This window comes from Chelonia mydas, chromosome 11, assembly GCF_015237465.2.
Source record: "Chelonia mydas isolate rCheMyd1 chromosome 11, rCheMyd1.pri.v2, whole genome shotgun sequence".
Taxonomy (NCBI): Eukaryota; Metazoa; Chordata; order Testudines; family Cheloniidae; genus Chelonia; species Chelonia mydas.
Window position 1 is genome coordinate 3,285,927 of NC_051251.2, and position 26,055 is coordinate 3,311,981.

The 26,055-nt window shown below is 54.7% G+C and overlaps 1 protein-coding gene across 22 annotated transcripts in view; it reads left to right on the forward strand.

Annotated features, from left to right (window-relative positions):
* The window catches only part of TNS1 (tensin 1), a 283,525-nt gene that overhangs the window by 217,483 nt on the left and 39,987 nt on the right, over positions 1-26,055 (forward strand). For 10 of the 22 annotated variants that reach the window (XM_043525426.1, XM_043525423.1, XM_043525425.1 and 7 more), the window contains 3 exons: positions 4,912-4,998; positions 20,866-21,062; positions 21,370-21,508. In XM_043525426.1, coding sequence (XP_043381361.1) covers positions 4,912-4,998; positions 20,866-21,062; positions 21,370-21,508 — 423 coding nt within the window. The remainder of the gene's footprint in view (positions 1-4,911; positions 4,999-20,865; positions 21,063-21,369; positions 21,509-26,055) is intronic. The other 12 variants (XM_043525431.1, XM_043525434.1, XM_043525429.1 and 9 more) reach the window with 3 other exon arrangements.

Genomic DNA, 26,055 nt, shown 5'->3' on the forward strand with positions numbered 1-26,055 from the left:
CCCGTTTGCTGGCGGCTGTCGAGCGGTGGGGGCTGGGGCTGGCTCTAGGACCGTAGCGGCCTGCAGAGGTGTGTCGTGGCTGCGGATGATGATCTCTTCCAGCTGTCCTGCTGCTCCTGTCTGCAGCCAAAGGGAAATTGCGCCGGCTTCCTGTGCGGGGAGCTGCTGGGAGCAGACTGAAAAGCGGAGAGGCCAGCACCTTATAAAAGCAGAAAACAGCGAGTTGGCCCTACTGCCCCCTGGTGATGGATTTTCAAAGGGGTTCAGGGGCCAGGTTTTGCCTGTGGGGTTCATGGCTCCCATGTGGGAGGCCAAGCCGTAGCTGCCCGCCTTGGGAGACGTCAGTTGGAATGGCCGGACTGGACTCCACTTTAGATACCCAGCGATAGCCCCTAGCGCCCAAAGCAGTCATGCTCATTGTGGGACCTTCCCGCTTGTATTAGGTGCTTACGTGGCCCCCATTATCACAGACTCTGAGTACCCTGCAGTCTTCAGGGTAATTATCCTCCCAACCCCCCTTTACGGCAGGGCAGTGCCGTCACACCAGGTGTACAGATGGGGAACAGAGACACAGAGAGGCCAAGTGACTTGCCCAAGGCCACATAGAGAGTTGTAGCGGAGCAGGAGATTGAACCCTGGTCTCCCAGGTTTTGAGCACGCTGGCTCTGTTCTGAACAGGCAGGAGAATGGAAATTGTCACACCCCTCTGAAGGTCTTCCCATAGACATGGCCCCCTGGATCTGTTGTCAAACTGTCCATTCAGCCTCGGAGCTTGGATCTGCACTGGGGAAACAAATGGCGTAACTGGGGGGCATATTTAGAACCAGGTCTGTCATTGATCCTGATGCTTCAGGGTATATGGCCCCCAGTTGGGGTCAGGAAGTAACTTCCCCATGGGATAGTGTGGCACAGTTAGGTGCACTGTAAGGAATTGATGCCTTCCTTGGTAGTAACGGGCGTTCACCATGGATATGGTCATTGACCAGTGGGACTATTCCAGTGAGGCATTTTTACCATGCACAGGGTGCGTGGACGGAATAGCGAACTGGTCTCATCTCTTTGGGACTCCGTTCGCCCCTGGCCTAACTTCAGAGCTCAGGCCCCAGCCTGAGCCTGGGAAGCAGGAAGCCAAGTCCCTCTTGGCCCGTTGGGCCTGGGGAATAAATCTGTGGCTTCTGGGCATGCACAGTGCCTGGCTCTGTCAGTGGCCGCCCTGCCTTCCTCTCCGTAATTGCCCTTCCGTGGGAATGCCAGGGCTGCGATCCAGCCTGCAGTTCCAGGGCTTGGCAGAGCAGGGTTTAGTCCAGCCAGCACCTTGGCCTCGAAACATGAACGGTATTAGAGGGAGGGAACAAAGCTCAGTTGCAAAACACCCCCACCCCTCCAACACCCCCCCGCCCCCGCCCCCAGGCTGAGTCACTGCTCCGCGGAAGAAGGGTGAGAGGAGAAAGCCAGGTCCTGGCAGGCTGGTGCCAGTGTGGATTGCGGGGAAAGCTGGCTGCTGGATTGTGGGGAAAGGGGCCGCTGCAGCTGTCATGTTAGCCTCACGCCCTGAGCAATGGGCTTGGTTTACCACAGTGTTAGGGGGCTTATTCCTTCACCCACTTACTTCCCTGGTCCTTCTTGCATGAACAGAGAGCAACAATCCCCCAAGTCCAAAGGTGCAAACAATTCGATCTTTATTGGGGTGAACTTCCAGCAACCATGATTCCAGTTTCCTTCCTTAGTGTCCCCCTTCCCAGCTCTGACCCCACAGAGCCTTACACCTGTGTCCCTGTTCCCATTCCTGCCCTTAGCCAAACATGATTCCAATTTCCTTACTCCCATTCCCTGTTCCCATTTCCCCCCTTAGCAAAACATGATTCCAATTCCCCCACCCCCATTCCCTGTTCCCATTTCCCACCCCGCCCCCACACTTCCTGATTGACTGCAGACTATATAGTAAAACTTGAGTTCTGCTTAGCTATACCTTAACCAATCATTTTCCTGAAATTTAACTAACCAATCCTAACTTACTGTAACATGATTATTTAACCAATTATATCCCACTACCTTAATTAGTTTACACCCAGCAAAATTAATTATACAGCAGACAGAAACAATCACAGAACCAGACAGAGATTATACAGACAAACAATGGGGAAATGGGGACTACAATGACAGAACAATACAGAAGTGAGGATTTCACATCCCAGCTATTGATAAGTGAGTTCTTGCCAGACAGGATGCTATCAAACTAAGTTTCCTTTTACATCTTCTAGGCACTTCCCTTTCTCTGGAGGCGATAGGCACTATCCGGACAGGATTGTATCCTGACAGCCCAATAGCACCTTCTTTCAATGTGACTAGTTTGGAATGGGAGGAGGTGACCGGTCGCTTCCCAGCTTATGGCTGCCTCTGCTGCTTAGCCAAAGGCCTTAGCCTAAACACAGGGCCTCAGACTGTCACAGTAAGAGAAGGCCCTTACACCAGCAGAGAGTGATTTTGATTCTTTCTTTTATACCTCTAGAACTAGCTACATGATAAAAATACACTTAAGTTCTTAAAGTATAGGTCTTTACAGACAGGCCTGAATATCTATATCCTAGCACCCAGCTCAAGGACACTGTGACTGTCCCTTTAATGCCCTGAGAATACCCCTCCCCCACCACACCCCCCCACCCCCTCCATCCCACCCCAAGCTATAGAGAAATCACGGAGCGAAAACTGGAGATTTTTAAAAAACCCAAACCAACCATGGTGTCTGTGCTCATTTCTGCAGCACCTTACATCCCAGAGCCTTTCCCCGGCTACTAAACGGATCGCGTACTCAAATCACTTCGCCCAGCCCTGAAATGCAGCCACCTCTGGAGTGGAGTGTGGTAGCTGCTTAACAGCGCCCAGCCACAATGTGTCCTAGGTTAGGGCAGGAAAGGAGGCTGCAAACCATTTCTGGGAGTTGAAACCGCAGTGTAATTTATGGGCCGCTTTGGGCCAGGACATCAGGGCTAAGACCTGGGCTTCAACAAAAGCCCCGTTGAGTCACCCACACAGCTGCCTGCGTCGGCCTGGATTCCCCTCGGATCCAAGTGCCGCCCAGGCCAGATGCCGCTTGGTGGTAGGCTGCGGTTCTCCGAGGAGGTGAGGGACCGGGGCGAGGCGGGGGGTGGGCTCACGCTGGGAGCTGTCCCTGGAGCAGGGCCATATGTCGCCATCGGAGGCTCGTGGCCCGTCGCGGGGAAGAACAGCTCAGCACAGAGGGCAGCGCGGCCTGTTTACATCAGGGGAGAACAAGGTGTCCCGAGAGCAGAGCCAGCAGCGCGTGGCGTGAGTCAGGGCGCAGCCTGGACCGGGAGCTGGGGAGGCTGCGGGAGAGAAGATAGGAGGTGACGGCTGCTGGCAGGGGGAGGGGGTTATTTATGGCCCTCGCTGCTATAAGTTGCCTGTTTGTCCCAAGGCAAGTATGTGGGGAATTTCACACAACATCCTCCTCCCTGGGACGTGCAAGCAGGACAATTCCAATTTCCTAGGGCTGGCTGGGGCTGGGGGTGCCACAGGGAGGGTTACACAGGAGCGGGGATGGATTTCAGCAGCCCCCACCCAGAGAGACCCTGCTGCCTGCCAGCCCCAGAGCCTGGGGACCGGCAATGGACCCAGAAAGGCACCAGCTGCGGCTGCATGAGCCAGCTGGGCTGCACTGTAGACCCCTCTAACATCAGAACGGCCAGGCTGGGTCAGACCAAAGGTCCCTCTAGCCCAGTGTCCTGCCAGCCGCCAGGGCCAGGTGCCCCAGCAGGAATGAGCAGAACGGGTAATCCATTGAGTGATCCATCCCCTGTCACCATTCCCAGCTTCAGGCAAACAGAGGCTCGGGACGCCATCCCTGCCCATCCCTTGCACCCAAAGCGGCCGACGTGCTGGGCCGGATTCTCCACTTCCCTGTGTGGTCATTTGCATGAGGGGTGTAAAATGCTCCAATTCTCCACTTGCCGGCACCGGGGGGGCAGGTAGCATTTTACACCTGCTGTATGCTCAGGCCAATTGGCTTTCTGACCTCTGTCCTGGAGGGCTGGACTCTGGGTCGGAGCCAGGCTCTCCCACGGGTTCTCCAGCCCTTCAGTCCATTCCCCGGTTGTCCCGCGGGGAGCAATCGCAGCCCTCTGCCCGTTGGGTCCACGCAGACACTGACTGTTCCCTGCCCCACCCCTCCATCCTTCCAGTAACGCCCGTGGGCCTTGTGACTTTCTCGCTGAGCTCGGCCAAAGTGTGTGAGGTTTGCGTGTGACTGGCACAGGAGAATGGAGCGGGGAGCTTCCTTGGGAAGCTGGGTTCCCTCCCCGGGGTTGGTGGGGGGTGTCGCTTGGAATGACAACATAACAGATAATTGGTCAGATAACGTAACACGCCCCAGGCTTAGTGCCCCCAAGTCCAAGGTCCCTCCAATCACACTGTGGGGTCTGTTCCCAGCCTCGTGCATGCAGCCACCTCTGGGCTAGGGACTCCCGAGTGGTTGCTGTCCAGGCATGAGGATGTTCTGTGTGGATTGAAAGGAGGCATCAGTCCATTTAATTCTTCACTGTTTCCCCGGAGAACAAAATTCATCTGATGCCCAGACACTGCGGCTGCTCCATTCACCAAGCCTTCCTGACCCCTTTTCTTTCTTTCTGGGGTGCAAGAGACATGTCCATGTTCCAGGGCAGTGGGGACCCCCAGTGTGTGCAGTCCCGTGCTGCCCCCTCTGCTCTCAGCGTCTCTGGGCTCGGCCACCATTCAACTCAGGGTCCCAACTAATCTTTTCTCGTGTTCTTTTTTTTTCCTGTCTCCGTTGTGGTGTTTGTCCTGTCTGTCTCTCTCCATGGTGGACTGTGTCTCCTCCCTGGCTGACCTCCTACTACTCCTGCGCCCCTTCCCCCCCTCCACCTCCCCTGCCAGAGTACAACGCCAAACTCCGGGGCATCCGGCAGAGCACGAAAGCCCCCCATCCTCCTCTGCACCGACAAAGATCCTTCTCCTTCGCTGGTTTGTTCCGTTCCTCCTTCCTCTTTCGCTTCGCTCCCCCCTGCTCTTCTGCATGCCGGATGGCTCCCCACGGTTGCTTCGATGTGGTGTGGCAGGGTTTGGTAGCACGCCCTGTTAGGGGGTGGGGGACCTGCTCAGAGTCTAGTGCAGTGGGCCAGGACGGGATGATCCCCACCATGGCAGAGCCTCCCCGCCCGAACCCCAGTCACTGGAAAATCCCAGACTGATGCCATTAGCTGACACACACCCTTTGGGACAGTCACTGGGAAATCCCCCTCTGTACCGTGGTGCCTCGCGGGACTGGATTCTGTGTAGCGCTCTCCTCCCAGCCACAGTGCTCCTTGTTTTTTCATTTGGTTTCAGGCTCTCTTTCCCTGCCTGGGTGTTTGACTGGCTTGAGAGTGGTGCCAGGGGCCCTAGATTCGGTCCATTCTCAGAGGGCACCCCCAGAGCAGCTAAGGGCACGCAGGAGGTCACTGGCAAAGGGAGACTTGCTTGCCCAGTCGCTGTGTGTGCATGGGGAGGGGGCGGCACACAGAGGGTTAACAGTCCAAATCGGGGTGGGTTTATTCGGAGGTGGCAATGTATGTAAAAGCGCTGCAGTGGGTCCAGCTTTGATCTTTTATGCTGGATCTGGAAGGAGTCACTGAAATCCCTCCAGGCCAACACTGACTCCCCCCCGTCCCCAACGTCCACATGGCCCCATGCAGCCGTGTGTGTGCACTCTCTGGTTCCTCTCTCAGCGGGTCGTTGTCGGGGCAAAGCCTCCAGGCGGATGGCGATCCGCCGTCCGGAGTGCACACGCTCAGGGCTGCATGTCTCGCAGAGGGGCTATGCCACTGGGCCCGCTTTTAAAGCAGAACTTCCGGGTCCTCCCTGCCCGGTTGGAGAGGTTAAAGAAGCCGCCCCAGGCTGCTTGTTTGACTTCAGTCTCGGGGCAGTAGCCTGCTTGATGTCTGATTCAGAGCAAACGCTTTCTCGCCCATCCCTGGAACCAGTGGAAAGATCCAGTGGCGATTGCGTCTGGCCCCTTGTGTGAGCAGTGCAGCTCAGAGAGGAGAAGGGCAGTAGTGGGCAGGTGGGTAGGTGGAGGGGAGGGAGGCTGGATGGATTTTGGGGTGGGTGTTGCTATGGAGGATGTGCATGTTGGAATGGCGTCTGGTCTTTTGCTCTGTTGGGCTGAAGACTCGTGAATCTTCCGAGCTCGCAACACAAAGTTATTTGATTACATGTACTGCTACCACCGGGTCTGTTTCGCTCTGATAAAGGGAACGATGCCGTCAGCTGGTTCAGACCCGAAACGTAACCTTGCTCTGGAATTGCTCTAACCGGGTAGGGCACCAGCGCAGAGGGATTAGCAACCCAGGCGTGGAACCAGCCGAGGAAGCCGGCTGCTTGCTAAACAGCTAGGATGGGTGTGAGGTCAGCCATCCATGGACAGGGCAGTAACTCGGGGCGAAGCGGAAAATGAAACAGTGATGGGATTGTTATAGGGTGACCATTCATCCCGTTTTGGCCAGGACAGTCCCTTTTTTAAGCCCTGAACCAGGCGAAAGAGGGCATTCGTCCTGTTTGTTCTTGGTTGGCAAGAGCAAACGGGACAAATGCCCCTTTTCTCAAAAAGGTGGGGCGCAGTGCGGAGGACCAGGTCGGGGGCAAGCGGAGATGCCAGCCCCGTGCGGGGCAGTGGGGGCTGGGCTGGAGGGGATGGGGGAGGAAGGTTTCTAGTGATCAGCGACCAGCCACAGCCTCGAGCAGGGGGGCCAGCAGTGTTTGAGTGACAGTTGGGGGGGGTGCCTCAGGCGAGCAACTGGGACCAGCCCCGCATGGGGGGGGCCTCGGGTGAGCGGCTGGGGCCAGTCCCGCACTGGTGTCCCGTTTTCCTTTTGGGAAATATGGCCTTCCTATACTGCTGTGTCTGCAGAGGTGGAGTTACACCGATTTACATAAACTGAGGCTCTGGCTTTCTGGGGTTTCACCCTATCCTGGAGAGACTCTGAATGAGGCAGAACTTCATTCAGTGGGTGACCGTGGCCCCTCTGCATGGGTGGTGACTGTAGGTTTTTGCATCAGGTTTCTACTGCGGAAAGGTCCCGAGACCCCTTTAGTTTGGATGGCAGAGCACGCAGCAATGTCTCCTTGCTGAGCTGGATAGATCTCAGCGCTCCATGGTTGAGGGGGCCAGGAGCGCTGGAGTGTGATTAGGTGTTGAGGCGAAGGCCAGGAGTCAGTGGATCTGGCTCGCGTTAACGAGCGTCAGGGGGAAGCCGATTAGCCACGGTGGAGCAGTTCTTGGAGCACTTGAGAAGGACGTGAGCCTCCTGCTTTAGCAGCGCTGCAGTCGCCTGGTGCGTGAAGGGCCCTGTTATTCGTAGACTAAAAGCTTTTTTATCCGGCATGTTGGGGGAATGTTGCTGGTAAGTTAAAAATGTCGGTTGACTAAGAGGGAGGGAGTTTGGGAGCGGGTGTGGGGCTGGGGGTTGGGGCGCGGGAGGGGGTGTGGAGCGCGCGCTCCGGGAGGGAGTTTAGGTGTGGGAGGGGGGTTGGGGCGCGGGAGGGGGTTCAGGAGTGGGTGCGGGGTGCCGGATCCAGGGGCTGCTCACCTCGGGAGGCTCCCTGCAAGTGGCGACTTGTCCCAAGCTCCAGCTGCTCCTAGGCGGAGGCACGGCAGGCGGCTCTGCGTTCTGCCCTCCCCGCCCTCCCCCCGCCGAATGCTGGCTGCGCAGCTCCCATTGGCTGGGAACTGCAGCAAATGGGAGCTGCGGGGGCAGTGCCTGCAGGCCTAGGGGCAGCCGGAGCCCAGGACAGGTCGCCGATTGTGGGGAGCTGCCCGAGGTGAGCGGCCCCCAGATCTGGCACCCTGCACCTATGTTCCCTGTAAGCTGCATGGCCGTGCAGCAGCCTATGTAACGCCGTGCAGGTGCTTAGGGAGGCTCCCCGAGGTCGAGGGAGGGGCGCCCCTTCCCCGGCCCCCACCTAGCCCGGCCCCCAATCTGCTGCAGGAGGGGCGCCCTGGTCCCAACTCACCCTGTGGCCCAGACCTGCCGCGGCCAGATTGGGCCCAGGCACGGCCAGTGCAGCCCAGCCCAGCCCAGCGTGACCCTGGAGCAGCCCAGACCCAGCTGCGTGGCCTGGACCTAGGCGCAGACCTGCTGGGTCCAGGGGAGGGGTGCCTATCCTGCAGCCCCAGCCCCAGAGCTCCCGCACCGGGGACAGGCGCCTCCCCCCCCCCCCCAGCCCAGGTGCTGCTGCAGGGAGAGTGTGCTGGGGGGAGTCCTCTCTCCCCGCCGTAGTCCTGGAACACCCTCCTGCACCCCCAAGCCCCTCATCCCTGGCCCCACCCCAGAGCCTGCACCCCCAGCCGAAGCCCACACCCCCTGCCCCGAATCCTTGCCCCAGCCCTGAGCCCCCGCACCCCAGGGCCCACCCCCCCCCAGTTGGAGCCTTCACACCCCTGCACCCCAACCCTGAGCCCCCTCCCACAAGGATTCCTCGGCCCCTCATGTCACACATCACCTCCGTATTGGTGCACATAACAAAATTCATTCCGCACACGGGTGGGAAAAATTAGAGGGAACAGTGCCCCGCAGCCCAAGCCCCCTCCCACCCCCAAACTCCCTCCCGGAGCCCACACTCCACACCCCCTCCCGTGCCCCGAGCTCCTGCCGGCCCCGCACCAACCGGACTGTAAACTAGCATTTCAATGAAGATCAGAAATGCCAGTTTACAGAGCTTTCCGGCTGGTGAAGTGCCGGATAAAACAGCGTTTGCTGTCTTTTATACATGATGAATGGGTGTTGTGGGAAGTGGTTAATCACTTGCTGTTGGGTCCCCAATGGGGTTCTTATCCCCATCTGTGACACATTCTCCCCATGTGCGTGCGGGCGTGGATAGCACAGCTGTCAGAGTAGCAGCCGGGTCAGTCTGTATTCGCGAAAGAACAGGAGGACTTGGGGCACCTTAGAGACTAACCCATTTATTTGAGCATAAGCTTTCGTGAGCTACAGCTCACTTCATCGGATGCATGCAGTGGAAAATACAGTGGGGAGATTTATATACACAGAGAGCATGAAACAATGGGTGTTACCAGACACACTGTAACCAGAGTGATCAGGTAAGGTGAGCTATTACCAGCAGGAGAGCCGGGGGGTGGGGGTGGGGGGAATTGTTTGTAGTGATAATCAAGGTGGGCCATTTCCAGCAGTTGACAAGAACGTCTGAGGAACGGTGTGTGGGGGGGGAATAAACAAGGGGAAATAGTCTCTACTTAAAAGAATAAATGGACACAAATCAGATGTCAAGAATTATAACATTCAAAAACCAGTGGGAGAACACTTCAATCTCTTTGGTCACTCGATTACAGACCTAAAAGCTGCAATTCTTCAACAAAAAACCTTCAAAAACAGACTCCAATGAGAGACTGCTGAATTGGAATTAATTTGCAAACGGGATACAATTAACTTAGACTTGAATAGAGACTGGGAGTGGATGGGTCATTACACAAAGTAAAACTATTTCCCCTTGTTTATTTCCCCCCCTCACCCTCCACTGTTCCTCACACGTTCTTGTCAACTGCTGGAAATGGCCCACCTTGATTAGCACTACAAAAGTCCCCCCCAATCTCCTGCTGGTAATAGCTCACCTTAAGTGATTACTCTGGTTATGCTCAAATAAATTGGTTAGTCTCTAAGGTGCCACAAGTCCTCCTTTTCTTTTTGCGAATACAGACTAACACGGCTGTTACTCTGAAACCTCTGGTTACAGTCTGTATGGTAACACCCATTGTTTCATGTTCTCTGTGTATGTAAAATCTCCCCACTGTATTTTCCATTGAATGCATCCGATGAAGTGAGCTGAAGCTCACAAAAGCTTCTGATCAAATAAATTTGTTAGTCTCTAAGGTGCCACAAGTCCTCCTTTTCGATAGCACAGCTGTTCATGCCTCCCTCTAACGTGTCTATAGCTTGTCTGTATCGTTGATTAGCCCTACGTATAAATCTTTCCTTAAGATAAAGTGTGACCGAAATAGCGCGGGCCGAATGGAAGGGCCCGCGATAGAGGTATATGGAAGGCGCCAGGGTAAACGGGAGTGCCTGTCCGCCATCTGCGAGAGAATCGGTCTCAAACCCGTTCCGGCGTGAGCTTTTCTCAGTGTCCAGAGCCCCCTGGGCCTGTCTCTCCCCATGCAATGGAGTCAGGCTGCTATCAGGGGCGTCCTGTCTGGAGAGAGGGGTGGGGCACTGTTATTTGGCAGCCAGTCCCAGCCACCTAGGGCTGGAGAGAGCCTGACATTGGTGACTCCCAGAATGAGGGGAAGCCCGGGCTGTGGCCACTGTGCTCTCATTCAGTGCAGGTGGGACCGAGAGTCCCGAGAGAGCCTGGGGCTAGCCACCCAGATCTTATTGCTGCCATCAGTCTGTACTGACCCTTCAGGAGAAGGGACCTCGAGCTGCCCAGGGCGGGTGGTTGGAATCCCTGCTTGTGCCTGAGAGACGACGTAACCCCCACCTAATGTTTTCACCAGACCTGGATGCAAGCTGCTCCTTTATATACAGACCAGGAGGCAGTTTTTCCCAGTGGAGAGGGCATTGGATAGGGACTTGAGCTCTGGACTTTCTTTCTGGCTCTGCCACAAACACCCTGAGTGGCCTTAGGCAAGTCTCGTCCCAGCTCCATGCCTTAGTTTCCCCATCCAGAAAATGGGGCTAATGATCCTTTCCTACGTCACTGGGGGGAGGGGGTTGGTTGTGCACATAAATTCTTTAATGTTTGCAAAGTGCTTCAGCGATCGCTGGAATCATCTGGGTAGATAAATATCCTTATCTCCATTTTACAGCTGGAAAAACACACCCAGAGAGCACGAGAATCATAATACCTAGCTCTTATATAGCGCTTTTCATCCTTCGCTCTCAAAACACTTTAAAAAAGTGAGGTCAGTATGCAAATACAGCTGGGGAAACTGAGGCCCAAGGTCATCCAGCGGGCCAGTGACAAAGCTGGGCATAGAAACCAGGTTTCCTGATTCCCCGTCCCCCTGTCTATCCACTAGAACACACTGCAGTCCATCTGATGTTGGGCTGGAATTTCTGGGCACTGACATTTAAATGTGACCCTGGAGGTTCTCAGAAAACACCGGACTTCTGCTGCTGAAGTACCCAAGGGCCATGCAACGCCGGCAGCAGCAACGAGAAAGGGGTGTGATGACAGCTAAAAACCATCTGAGTAAGAGGGTGACGCCTCAGAGAAAGGAAAAGGGCTGCTGCTCCTGGCAGATACCTCAGGCGATGTGTTTGCCTAACATACACCAAAGCTCACAAAACCGTGAGAGAGGCTGAGTGGTCCCCAGGCTAGTTCAGCTATCGATCTGGGTGGTGGAAAGTTGCTGTAGATCAGAGCCCCTCCTCACACTGTGATTCCAGGTGAGGGTCACTCCGGTTTTATGCGGGTGTGATTCCACGGAGGTGAGACGTGAAAGGCAGAATGCTGGGTTCTGGGTTCCCAGAGGCTGCCTGTACTCGGTGTTAGAAGGCAGAGCTTGTATTCCTAGAGCTTGCGCCATCTCAAAGGATCTCGAAGTGTTCTTACAACCGTTCGTGTGGTCCCAGCCCTCCCGGGTGCTAGGCACGTGGTGGTTTCCCTGTTTCCATATGCAGTTCAGTGAGGTCACACAGCAAATCTCTGTGGGGCCAGTAAAATAACCTTGACTCCTGGTCAATCCCAGCTTCCCCATGCTGCAGTGCGAACGCAGGCCGGATTCTGCAGGGTCCTGGGTGCCTCCTGCTGTTGCCATTGAAGTCAGGCGCCCCAGTCCCAGGAGGCAGCCGGTCCACTCCCGGGTATAAACCTGGCTCCCAGGTCTCTGCCCACAACTGAAGTCTCAAATCTCCCTGGTAAACGTGGGAGGAATAGGCGCAGGTGGCTACAGTGGAGTCCGCATAATTTTGCAAGGCAGTCTGTAGTTCCCCCGATCCCCAGCACATAGGCGTGGCTGAAGGAGGTTATGAAGGATAGGTCCATCAGGGACCATGGGCGGCAGGTACCATAGGCAGGGGGAGGCTGGGCCTCCCCAAACAGCCGGGTGTGACCCCACCCTCACTCTGCCCCCAGACCCCTCCAACACACGCCTTCTTCCGCTCAGCGCAGCAGCTCTAGTCTCCCTGTGGGGTGGCCCCAGATAGGGCCGCGCCCCTTGCCCTCCCGGCGCTCCGGGGCTGGGGGAGCTTCGGCCATGCCACCTTCCCTCCTGGTGCTCCGGTGCTAGGGGGGCTGCGGCCGCGACACCCACTCTGGGGCTGGGAGGGGGAGGCTGGGGGCGCTCCGGGGTTGAGGGGGATAGCCTGTGATGGGGGCTTTGGTGGTGGTGGGGGGCCTCTGGGCTCAGGCGGAAGGGGCGGGGCTGGGGGCTAGCCTCCCCCAGCCGGCAGTTCACGCACCACCCATGTCAGGGATGCAACCCCATGCTCTGGGTGTCCCTACCCTCTGTTTGCCAGATGCTAGGAATGGGCGACAGGGGATGGATCACTCAATAACTGCCCTGTTCTGTTCATTCCCTCTGAAGCACCTGGCACTGGCCACTGTTGGAAGGCAGGACACTGGGCTCGACAGACCATTGATCTGGCCCAGTGTGACTGTTCTCATGTAAGGAGCCAGGATGCATCCCTGTTGTCCGGTCCAGGCACACTGGGATCTGTCGTCTCCCTTGGCTCGGCCACCATATTACAGGTGTTCCAGATGCGGCCCAGCACGTGGCCTGACGCGGCCCTTGGGTGGGCAAAGTCACGTCTTCTTGAAGTAAGTGGCAGAGGCCAGTGACAAACCAACAGGTAACACCGTTGCTGAGCGGAAGCGCCGCTGAGCGACTCCGGCACTTGCTGTGAGCGAAGAGGGACGTGTCTGTGTGTCTGCTGAGAATTTTGCTCATGCGTTTCGCCAGGAGCGGGGGAAAAGCCATTTCATTTGAAAAGAGCAGGTTGCAAGGCCTGGAATCGCTGAGTGGCGCTTTGCTGAGAGCCCGCGTTCCCCTCTGACTTTATCCCAGCTCCAGCCAGCCGGCGAGTGTTCCCGTTCCTGGCTCCCAAACAATGAGCCCCTTTTTCTTCTGTTTGTTTCCCGCTTGTCGGGAAGAGAAAAGACAGGCTGGGGCATTGATGGGTGCCCCAAGCAGGCCCGGCCTGCCCAGGGAGACGTTGTGAAAGAGGAGTTTGAAATGGGCACGGCCTGGCATGGCCCAGCGTTGGCTGCTGCCGCGTTCCGGGGTGGGAGAGGAATGTATGCCGCGGGGGCAGGAGCTGTCTGTCCTGCTTCTCCGGCATCCGTTAGCAGAGCGACTTTCCTCCGCTCGGTGCCAATCCTCATGTTGCCTTTCCGCCCCGCGCTGCAGTCTCTCGCTCTGCCTCCCGATGTTTCCCCCCTTGAGGTCTTCAGCACGTCACAGCTGGCCCCTCTCCCTGGCCCCCCGCCCCGTGGCTTTCCTCGCGCTCTTCTTCTCACCAGGGAAGAATGGGACGTTCATGCAGCTTTTCCTCGCTGACCCTCTTGCTCGGCAAGCACCTGCCGTGGCTTTCCGCTGTGCTCAGTGGCTCTGAAGGCTGCCGAGCTCACGAGGCCGTTCCGGGGGGTGCAGGCCTTGAGCAGCTGGGACCATTGGATCCCTTTGAGCCATTATTATGCCCCCTCCATATTGAGGTACACTAGCCCCATCCCAGGCTTTCAGTTGGGTGTGTGGCCCTGAGATTTAGGGAACCCGTGTGTGTGTGTGTGTGTTAGGGTGGCCAGATATCCCAATTTTATAGGGACAGTCCCAATATTTGGGGCTTTTCCTTATATAGGTGCCTATTACCCCCAGCCCCGTCCCAATCTTTCGCACTTGCTATCTGGTCACCCTAGTGTGTGTGTGTGTGTGTGCACGTGTGCACATGCAGGGGGCATCACACAAGGATTGCACAATTATTGTCTACCCTGGCCTGGCCATATGCAGCAAAGTATAAGTAGGGGCATTGCCAGCAGATCGAGGGATGTGATCGTTCCCCTCTATTCAGCATTGGTGAGGCCTCATCTGGAGTACTGTGTCCAGTTTTGGGCCCCACACTACAAGAAGGAGGTGGAAAAATTGGAAAACGTCCAGCGGAGGGCAACAAAAATGATCAGGGGGCTGGAGCACATGACTTATGAGGAGAGGCTGAGGGAACTGGGACTGTTTAGTCTGCGGAAGAGAAGAATGAGGGGGGATTTGATAGCTGATTTCAACTACCTGAAAGGGGGTTCCAAAGAGGATGGATCTAGACTGTTCTTAGTGATAGCAGGTGACAGAACAAGGAGTAATGGTCTCAAGTTGCAGTTGGGGAGGTTTAGGTTGGATATTAGGAAAAACTTTTTCACTAGGAGGGTGGTGAAACACTGGAATGCGTTACCTAGGGAGGTGGTAGAATCTCCTTCCTTAGAGGTTTTCAAGGTCAGGCTTGACAAAGCCCTGGCTGGGATGATTTAGTTGGGGATTCGTCCTGCTTTGAGCAGGGGGTTGGACTAGATGACCTCCTGAGGTCCCTTCCAACCCTGAGATTCTCTGATTCTATGAAAGTGCCTGTGATGGGTTGGGCCCCTTGGGATACCACTGAGCCCACCTGTTATGCCAATTTGGGCCCCCTTTTTACCTGTCTTGCTGTCCAGACTACTAAAGCCTCCTCTAACACACACACAGGCAGGGCCACCCCCAGCTGCAAATGAGCTCTGAGAAGACGCAGCTTAAGGCACTTGCTCCAACACCCTGGTGCTCGCTCCTTTTAAGGGGTACAAGCCCAAAGGTTTTATGAAGTTCGCCCCCTCCCTCAATGTGGAGAGAGGTGTGCACACTTCTTGCCCACCCCCCAGTTAGAAATTACAGAAACTGGGTTTAGAAATAAAGAAAACAAATTTTATTAACTATAAAAGGCAGATTTTAAGTGGCAGAAGGGGTAACAAAGCCCTGGAATTGCCCGTACGCTCAGCAGATTACTAAGAAAATGAAATCAAACATGCAAACTAAGCTAGTTTCGGTAAAGACATTGGTTACAAATAGAAAAGGAGTACTTGTGGCACCTTAGAAACTAACCAATTTATTTGAGCATAAGCTTTAGTATTTCTCACCCTCGATATTGTTGCAGGCAGGCTGCAAAGTTTCTGTGGTTCAGAGTTCCAGTGATATTCCTTTTCAGACCGGACCTTTGTCTCAGCCTGGACTCCCCCCCCCCCCCCCCCCCCCCGCTCCCCCCTTGCCTTCCCTTTTGCAGTCTTTCTCCTTGGGCAGACAGGCCATGGAGAGAAGTCCTGTTTGCCTTCCTCCCCACCCGTAAATAGGATTTACATGAGGCAGGAATCCTTTGTTTCCCAAATTTGACCCCCTTTCCCTTCCAGTGGGAAGTTACCAGAAGTCCCAGGTAATGTTTAGGGTCAGGTGACAAGACCACCTGACTCTGTAGTGTCACCGAGTCCATGAGTCAGGGGCAGTATGGAGCGTCCGGCAGGAAGGCCAAGCTTTTCACAGTCCATTGTCCTTGCTGATGGGCCGTGACCCGTCTGGCTTTTCCATTGTTGTCCTGAAGTGTTAGCAGTGAGTGTCACCCAAAGTAGCATAGTTGAAATACAGATACATAGTCAATATTCCTACTTCAGATATAGAAATGATACAGGCATGCAAGTTAGGTACTCGCATTCAGTAAATCAGAACCTTTCCAATGGTATCTCACAAGAGCCGTCTGGCATAAAGTACAGTTATGTCATATTCGTATCATAAGCATCTTTTCATAAAGAATATGGCGTGAAAGATCACGGTGCCCTCCCGGCATCACCTGGCATCATCCCATTGCAACATGCACGCCCCGTCGTGGCGTCTCCGCAGAGCCGTGCTGTCTGCACAGTGAAAGGGGGTGACGCCCGTTGAACGAAAGGGACAGCGTCCCCTTGAATTCTGGGCAGCAGCGTTAACTGCCTTTCCAGGTTCTGCCCCGAGTCCCATTGGGACCGTGTTAGTGCTGGGTTCACCGTCACATTTTCCTATGACAATGGGGGTTTTGCTGGGTAGAAGCATCACCCAAGCAGACCGGGGAGGTGACCAAGCCCTGCAGACAGGCTTAACGCGCAGCACGCAAAGAGTTGTGCGGAAGGGTAGTTAAGGGGGACGACCTGCTGCTTAAAGATAAGCAGGCGTGTGCATTACGGGCACCGGCTCGGTTATAGCTGGAGCTGACCCAGGGGCCTCCTGAACTAAAAGCAAGCGCTGTTCCAGCTTGAGTTAAAGACCCAAGCTCCAGCAGTGGGCAGGTATTTAGGTGCCTAACTCCCATTGGTTTCAATGTATCTATGTCAGTGGGAACTGGGCACCTAAATACCTTCAAGCTGCTGGGCCTTCGGCCTAACTAACTAACTGGACACAAAATACTACTAACTGCACCAAACAAAGTTTTTTTTCCTATCCAGTCTAGTCATTTGGGGTGGCGGGGGGGGGGGGGGGGGGGGGGGGGGGGAGGGGCACTTAACAAAAGTGGGTAGGAAATTACCCCTGGAAATGTGATATTGTGAAAGCTGGTTGTGTCCCTTTCAGTGATGACGGCATGGGCTCTGCCACACAGCTTCTCACGCCCCGGGCACGGTCCTGTGGGAAGCCTGGCGTGCCACCACCCGCTCACGACGAGCCTTCTCCCACCCAGCCTGTACAATGAGTCTCTTACCCCCAGAGTGGCTCATTTCCGCTTCGGTTGCTTCTTCTGCAATCACTGCCCCTGGAATTGCCCGTACCCTCAGCAAATGACCGACGTGCGGCCGGCTCCAGCAGACTGGATGGGCGAATTTGGTTCCAAAGTTGCTGTTAATGGAATTTTCCAGCCTCCATCAATTACGTGGGCAACTCCATTTGGGCTGTGCGCCAGCTTTCAGCTCTCTTGCATCTCCCCAGTGTGGTGATTTTGTGATTATCATCATTACTGTGATTATTATTTAGAAACTCCCTTGGAAAGGCTTCGTCTTTCAGTGATGTAGCTAAGCAGCCTGTGCCAGGAACTTGCAGCCAACTTCCTCCCTATTTCGTTAGCAGATTTTTCAAGATCTGAAGAAGGGGGGCATCAGCATAGCTCAGAGATTCAGGAATAGTTCTCTGGAAGTCAGGAAGAGCCAGGGGCCAACCTGATGGCTTTTCAGAGCCCTCTGTGAAAGAAGTTGGGGTTCTCAGTCCTTTTTCTAGTGCCCAATGTTATGCTAAATTCCTCGAGGCAGGGTCTATGAGGTGGCTGCCTGGAGGGGAGAGAGAGAGAATGGCTGTGCATGACAAACTGGACCGAGGCTGATGAAAGGACAGAGTGTATATCTGAGAGGACAGTAGACAGCCCCAGCTGGTCTCCAGCACTTTCCTACCCAGCTCTGAGAACAGTGCTGAGTGTCTCTAAGCCGCAATGTGTCTGTGTGTCTCTGCTGAGGGTGGCTGGGGGAGGTACCGGCAAGGGTGAGTTACAGGGGCAGCATATATGTCTTTGGGCAATGCGGGTGCGTCTGTGCTTACCGATTTCATTTTCAGTTTACTGTGTAACGGTCTCTCGGGCTTCTACAGCACCTTTCGTCCCAAAGGATCCCACAGCACTTCGCAAACGATTTCTGCAGAGGCCACGGCTCCCGGCCTTGAAATGCAGCCGCACAGCAGAACAGAGACAGGAGGTGGGGACAGTTTGGCCAAGGGCCACACCCCAGCACTGACACAAAGTGCCCTGGAAGCTTTAATGTCCCCACGGCGCAGACAGGACCTCAGATTGTTAAGCAGCCCCCTTTAAAGGGCCACGTCGGTGAATGTCATGGGAACTCCAAAGCGGAGTCTGCCTGGACAGGATCTAAATGTGGGGTTCCTAGGCAGCAGGGAGAAATGGGTGTAAATGCGCCTTGAGCCAGCTCCCCATCCCCTCCTAAGGCCCTGGTGCAGGCCATTCCCTGGCTCATTGATGCAGCCTGCTGCCCTCCCCCACTGCCCCGGTACAGGCTTCTCCCCACAGCCCCGTGCAGCCCACTCCCCTCCGCTAGCCCTGCTGCCTGCCGCTAGCCTGGCAAACCATTTTCTCATTTCCCCCCACCCTGGAGGAAATGCACCCAAAGCATGCTGGGCAATTTGGAGGAACAATCCCACCCCCATGCCCTGACACGCTGAGGGCTGGATCCTGATGGTTTATTCACGCTGATGGGTGCTCTGAGACCGGTGCAGTTCCATGGAACTCAGTTCTACGCCTGGGGATGTTGTGGGAGTAAATTAGCATCAGCTCCTACGTTGGTCCATCTGTAAATCCAGCACGTGAAACCCATAGGGGTCCCCTGGGCTAAAAGGCACGGGCATAAGTACGAACCTTTCTTACTGTTGAGGCTGCTTTCCTGGCCTTTGGAATCGGGATCCCTTGGGCTTGTGTCAATCCTGCGGGCCCTTTTAGAAATCAGATCTAGCAGGTTCGAGCTGGTGCCGGGAGCCCGTTCTGCCGCTGGTGCCCTATGTGTAAATCTGAAGAAAGATGCATCTGAAGAAGTGGGTTTTTTACCCACGAAAGCTTATGCCCAAATAAATCTGTTAGTCTTTAAGGTGCTACCGGACTCCTTGTTGTTTTTGTGGATACAGACTAACACAGCTACCCCTCTGATACTTGACTCTGTACCTCAGTTTCCCCACCTGAAGAATGGGCATAAAAGTCTTTCTCCACCTCCCAGCAGGGTGCTGAGCTGAGGGTTAATTAGCTAATCACCTTTGTAGCATTAGGAGAGGTGCACGGTCTGGGAGAATGGAGAGAGGATCCCTGTCTTAGTAGAACAGCGGGCTGCTGCTTTCGTGACGCGATGATTGCTCGGCAGGATTAGCAATTCCCCGCTTGTTCCTTCCCTCAGGGCTTTCCCCCGGGCCAGGTGCTGCATGTTAGTTGGTGTCATTGCCATGGAGACAGCCGCCCTCCCCCTCTGCTAAAGTGGACATCTGCACTCCGGCGCTGGAATCCAGGCCAAAGCCTGCTCCCGCCTCCGTCGCAAGTGCTCTCCCTGGCTGACGGCCACTCGCAGCGAAGAGCTGACGGGGCGGGGGGAGACCCCAGCCCACCAAAGGGCTGGAATGCACCCCCCCACCAGCTTTACAAAGCCTGCAAGCCTCTCCCCAGAGGTGTCGTCTCTTTGCAGCCCGGCTGCTGTGTGCGGGGCTGGAAAACGGGGGGTGCCTGGCCGCTAGCGGGGATGCAAACAAAGAAATGGACTGGAATGTGCTCCAGATTCCTGGCACGGAGACCTGTTTTCCCTGGCCAGGCTCTGAGATGCACTTCTCTAGGGATCGTTCCCGTGGACGGGGGCGGGGGTGGGGGGGACGCTCAGGCTGTAGGGCCCATCCCTGGCTTAGTTATTTGGACTTGCTCGGCCCCTCTGCTCAGAAGGGTCCCTTCAGGATGCCCTCCCCATCGCCACCAGCCCGGGTCTCTCTTGAGCTCTGTCTCCCGTCTGCGGCTCCCTGGCCTTGTATGGCTGTAGCGTCCATTTCACTCTCTTTGATGGCTGTGGGCTCGGTCCGGTTGCCTGTCCAAAAGCCACCATCATAGCTGGCTCTGCAGCCTGATCCAATGCCTGGCCAAGTCAAACTCCCACGGACTGCAATGGCCTTCCAACCAGGCACTGAACTGGTACGTCTGTTGGCAGCCTCCAAAGCAAGGCGGAGGATTGATCAAGAGGGAAGAGGTGGGCCAGTGGTTAGGGCACTAGCCAGAGACCTAGGTTCAATCCCCTGCTCCACCACAGATGACTTGTGTGGCTTTGGACAAGTCATTTAATCTCCCTGTGCCTCAGTTCCCATCTGTAAAATGGGGATAGCACCCTCCCTGCAGCTGTGTAACGGAGATACAGGCAGTCAGGTGTGATGGGAATGGGAGATGCAAAATATTAATGGTTATTTATGGTGCATTTTCCATCCCATTGGAGTCATGGAAACGGCAGGTGCCCTGCGGATCAGGCCTTGCGTGTTACAAAGGCCACTTTCCCCGTCATTGACAGGCATCCACTTCTGGGCAGAAGGCAGCTTTGCACTGATTCTGGGCTTTGGGCTTGGTGTGCGGGTGGCTGGGTGCTGTGGGTGGCCTGTGCTAGACAGGAGGTCAGACTGGATAATCTGCTGGTCCCTTCTGGTTTTAAACTCTATGCCGCTGACATCCACCTTGGTCCTGGCTCAGCGCAGACAGGCTGAGCTTGATGACCTCTCGAGGTGCCTCCTCCCAGCCCTCCAGGTCTCTGATCGTCCGGGCAGCACAGAAGTCATGCAGGGCAGAAAGGGAAGAGTTATTGTTTGCAGTGGAACTGGCAGGGTATCGGGAGAATACCTGGTCAGGATGCCAGAGCCTAGCCTCGCTCTTTGGGAAGGAGTCCCGGTTCTTTGATGACCACACGCGATAAAAACTTTTGCTCGATGTCTCCTCTGACCACAAGCCCCTCCTGCAGCGCCAAGCCCTGTAGCACTGTACTGGGTATCCACGCAGCGCAAAGGCTGTATTGGCAGTGGGCACGTCCGTTCCTTGGGTCTCTGCAGGTCGGGATCAGGGCGGCACGGTGCTCTCCTGCTCACGCTGTGCCTATCCTGTAGGAATCAGAAGTCTCCAGCTCCCCTAGCCTTTATGCAGGCCCTTTAAGGCAGCACAGATGGCCCTTTAAAAATGTTTGGGGGTAAAGAGTCCTCAGGGAGAGCCCCAAGATGCCAAGGAGCTGGAGTCATCAGGTGAGGAGTGGCTCGTGCTTCAGATAAATCACCAACGTGCCAGCTGCCACGTGGTTCCCTGAGGGTGAATTTGAACCTGTTGCTGGGCATCGTCCTTTTTAACGAGTGCTTCCCTCCTTGTGTTTGAATTCCAGGGGTGGAGTCACGGGACAAGTCCCCGGAGGAGCCCGGAGCGCCGAGCCGAAGACGCACGACCAGTGACGGCCAGTACGAGAACAGTCCCCAGGAGCCCGGCACGCCCCGGAGCCCCACTGCCCGATCGCCGGTCCACAGCTTCTCGCCAGAGGTGGTCAGCAGCATCGCCGCCAACCCGGGAGGGAGGCCCAAAGAGGTGCCTTTTCCTTGGTCTTTCCCGCTGCTGCTTTGTAGCGGGGCGTGTGATAATGTGGATAGCGCTGCTGGAGGGGGACCTCGCCATTCAACCCCAGTTGCCAGGGGGTGGCAGGAGGGGGCTGAGGCTTGCCAGAGACCCACAAAGAAGCTGAAGAAAGTCCCTAGTTCTTTCTGGCAATGAAGCCCCAGCGGCCGCGAGCCTGGGTGGGTGGGTGGCTGAGGATCAGGTTTCTGTAATGGGGCCGTGTTTGCCTGGGGTCTGCTATTGCCACAACTGACTCAGCCTCGCTTGCTTTCTTCTGCAGCCTCATCTCCATAGCTACAAGGAGGCCTTTGAAGAGCTGGAGGGGACCTCGCCAACCAGCCCACCCTCCAGCGGTGGTGAGATCTCTCCCCCAACCCCTGCCTTTCCTGTCTCGCCGCAAACCCCTTACGGTCACCTGCGTAAGTTCCGCGGCTCCGGGAGGCTGTGGGAACCAGCGGGCGGCTCTAGCAAAGCCAGATAAAAGCAGCAGGTCAAGCAGCTCCAAATTCCAGACACCTGCCGCCATTTAATCGCTCTCTCTCGTTCTCTCATCCCTCCACCCCTTTCCCACGGCAATTCCTTCCCTGTCACTTCTCTTCTCTGCTTGACACCACCCTCCGCCACTCCACGCGCTGCAGATTTCCTTGATTTCGTTGTTATTTCATTTTGACAGCCAAGTTTTACAGATAGCGGGGTGTAAAATAATATATCTGTCCTGGGGGCCCCTGAGGGCATGTGATGGAAAAAATTGAACCCTATTTTGGGGGGGGGGCGCGTCCCCATCTGCTGTGAAAGCACCCTGAAAATAAAACTATCTCCGTATACTGAGGAGACTCCCATTTCAATTGGGTTTCATGCCACATGGTATATGTAACACATAGCCCTGGCTCTCACCGCTTCGTCTTCTGGGTGATGGCTGCTGCATGATGCCAAATAGCTTTGGGATACTCTCCGGCATCCTGACCCTGCAGAGTAGCCGGGCCTAAATCTCTGGTCACGTCGCTTTCTTCAGCAGCATGTCGTTCCAAAGTTAAACTCAGAGCGATCACTTCTGCAGCCGATCCCCTCCTTTTTAGAGGGACCCGCGTAGAATCCCAAACTGAACATCCGCCCCGGAAAGCTGTCCCCAGGCAGCCCCCCTGCGCTCAGTGTGACTCTCACAGACATGCTGTTGGCTAACGAGCTCCCGAGAGTTTTAAAAAAGCAAATATTTTGGGGGATGGGGAGGAATCCGAACAGCTGGCAACAGCTGGCTCAATTACAGAGCTGTTTAGGGATGTCCATCAGTCTCGTGTCAGTGGCAGCTTTTCGAGAGGGCACCACTTTGAAGTGACCCTCACAGTCTGATAAAGCCGGAAGGAGGAACTTTCTCCCATTCAGACCCAGCACCTGCTCCTAGCTCTGGAAGGGAGAGTTGATTTTAAACCAGTGATTTTTTGGGTGGGGGTGTAAAGAAAGGCTATTTTAGGTCCATTTTTATGGCTTCCGCCGAGTCCTGGACAGTTGGACTCATGGTAGCTAAGGCAGCTAGTTTGGAAGGTTCTGAAAAATAGTCCCGATGCAATTGTTTTAAAGCTCCCTGAAATATTCCCCAAAGAGGGTTTCTGTAACCCTGAGATGGGATACATGCTGGCCAGGAGTAGGATAAAGTTGGTATCAGCATTTATTTGGGCTGATCTGCTTTGACCAAGCCAAAGAGTCCTTTGTACTACGCCATGGACAAGCTGTAATCAGAGTCCCAGCACTGTCGGTACTGTACAATCCTATCATGCAAATATTGTCCTTGCCTCTAAGAGCTTAAACTAAGGGCTGTCACGTCCCCGCCGTGTACCTAGCTAAAGACACGCTGTGTATGCACATACGTGTATTGCATGGCCTTCCACTCCCTTTAGAGAAGGCACATTTGGGGTTGACACTGTCCATTCAAATCCATTCACCGTTGATATCCCATGGCGTGTAGCCGAGTGCAAGGTGAATCCCCTTTACCTGAACAGATTTGCGGATGGGAAGGGGGAATGACAAGGGGAGTTAGATGCTACTTAACATGCAGGTGCTCTGCTGAACCTCAGGTAGGCAAAGGAGGTTTCAGCAGTTGCTTTGCTGCTGGAATTGTCCGGTCCTTGCAAGTTGCTGGGAAAGTCTGACCCTCGAACTTCCCGTTGCATGTTCTGACCTCCTGACTCCTCCAGCCAAGCATGCGTCCTACTGGCTAACCCTTGATAACTTGGTGGTAGGTTTGGAAGAAGTGAATTCCGCTGTGACCGGTTCTTGCCGCTGTCCCACGGTGCCACCGGGGCACGGCTGAATCAGTGTGCATTAGCACAATGCATTGGTGAGCAACTGGGGAAAAAAGCAATGGCCACATCCGATGTTCCTGTGCATTGAAAAGTGGAATAGAGGAGCTGAAAATGGATTGAGATGCTCTGGTCCCGATCAGGAGAGATTTTCCAACACGGCAGTCACCTCCCAAACTATATTCTCCACATCTCCTGTCTCTGAACCATATGGATGTCCTGCGGCCACAGAATAGTGCTGGGCAAAGATTTTCCATCAAAATTTTTTTGGGGGGTGAAAAATGGAGATTTGGTGACACCAGAACGTTCCCAAATTCACGTCAATCTTGTCAAATTGTTCTGAATTTTTCCAGCATTTTATTTTTTAGGGTTTTGTGGGGGTTTTTGACTGAAACATTTCAATTTTTCCTTTCCACATTTCCTTTAATTTTGTTTTATAAAAATCCGAAAAACCTTTTCAAACAGTTGAATGTGAAACGTTTCATTTCGGGTTTCCTTTGACCTGGAACAAGGATTGTTTTTTTTCTTCTTCAACTTTTTGACTTGCTGAAAATTTAGAAGAAAATGAGTTTTCTGTTCAAGCCCCAAAGCTTTTATTTTGAATTTCCAGCGCATTGAAACATCTGTTTTTCGCTCAGCCCTCGTTGGTGACTGCAGTTGCTACACACCAAGTTTAGCAGGAGAGTTGTTTTTAACCCCTTTGGTGCCACCCCTTCCCCTGAGAAACACACATCTGGGTAAGGTCTTCGCCCGTTGGGAATGATGGGTGAGGGTGTGGCGGGGACATTCGGCTGCACTTTGAATGCTCAGCACACTGCAGGGGCTTCTTGCCAGCAGTTCCTTCTGTGGATGAATTTCAGAGTGACAGGTTAATAGTAGAGGCTTGAGATGTGCCCTCAGGGCAACATCCCTTACCCAGTGCAAAATCGGGTGTGTTTTGCATCTCATCCCTGGCCAGCTTCTCGACCAAGCAGGCTCAGTGCATTAGCGGTAACACTTGGCTGGAACGTCTTGGCCCGTCCGTGGAATTGCTTGGTTTCCCAGTAATTCATCTGCATTGAGCAAACAGTTCTAACCAACGTAGCAGCCGTGAAAACGTAAGCTCATGAGGACTGGCTTTTGTTTCCACGCCTGCCTCTCCCGCCTCCTCCCGCTGCCAGCGTGGGTGCCCGTCTGAATCTGTAAGTCAGAAGCTTGAAACGCAACAGCGGATGAAGCTAAAGGAATGTGTCAAATTTCCTTTAGGGAGGTTGGCGCCTCATTTGTCTCCTTGTTTTTGCTTTTTGCAGCATTCCCACACCTCTTCTGTGTCCTGAGGTCTCTTCCTCCCAGTTAGAAAGCCTGAATTGTTTCGAGCCGGTAAAATGCAGTGTCAGGGAGATAGAAATCAACGGCAAGAACTCTCCCTCCTTCCCCCCGCCACACACACACACACAGACTATAAAGCCTTATTTGTGAGACTTGTAGTACACACATCTCACATATACATCTGCATCTATTTGCTCCATCACTCCCTGCTTCATATGTGTACCCTATATATAGCACACATGCTATATATTTATACATACACACCCCCCCCCCCCTTATACATACATAATACGTACCGGCCTCTGTCTCTAGAATATGTACGTGCAGTCGAGCTATAGAGCACCTGTTGTGTGCATTCGTAAACAGACTGATGGGTATGTGATACCTGTCTCGCTGCACATCTGGCTGGTTTTCCAGATGTGTGTCTACGCCATATGTGTAAAAGTTCATGGCATGGGCACCCTTTAGGTCTCTCTACCAGAACTAGAGCGAATGCTTCGACGTAAAGTGTGGGCCCTAAGTTAGTTTTTCAAGGGGAAGATTAGGTAATGTGACTGTTTTGTGAGCATGGTGGTTTGAATTTCTGAGGGCCATATTCTGTTCTCGTTTACACCGGGGTGAATCTGGAGTATCGTGGTTGAAGTCAGTGGAGTCCCTCTGGATTTAGATCTAGGGCACGGAGATCAGAATCTGGCCCACTGTGTTTATGTTAATATCAGTCTGACTACAGAGGAAATGCTGCTGTTTTTGGAGGCATCTCTGGCAACCTGTGCATTGAGCAGTGAGCCTCTGCAGCACCTCCCCGCAGCAGACGCATACTGGGTGGTCTCGTGTTTTGGAGTGTGGATGTCGGGACTCCTGGGTTCTTGCCCTAGCTGCGCCGCCAGCTTCCCGAGTCACTGCGGGCAGGACATGTTACCTTTGGGTGCCTCAGTTTACCAACCTGTCCAATGAGGGGAGTGCAGCTAAATGCCCTCATAGGGTGGGGAGGTGTCATCAATTAACCATGGCAGGGAGTCTTAATCAGTGAGCATTGGGGAAGGCGCTTTGAGATCCCTGGATGAGAGGCACTCAGGCAATGGAGGGCGCTGTTATCCAGCCAGGGGGCTGCTGCTTTGCTGACTTGCCCAGTGTTAGGATTCCTGCAAGCCCCGGGAAGTCATTCCTGTCGGTGGACTGTCCCTAATGGCCTCGCCAAGGTGCTCTCTCCTCAAGGAGGCAAGGCCTTCAGGCTCCCAGCGCACTCAGGCAGGGTTTATAGGCATCAAAGGAATTTGTAATCCTGCCCCGCCCTCTGGACCCCGCAATCCGTCTTCCTGTAACTGCCCATCAATTATCAGCAGGGGGTTTCTTTGTCTCCCCCG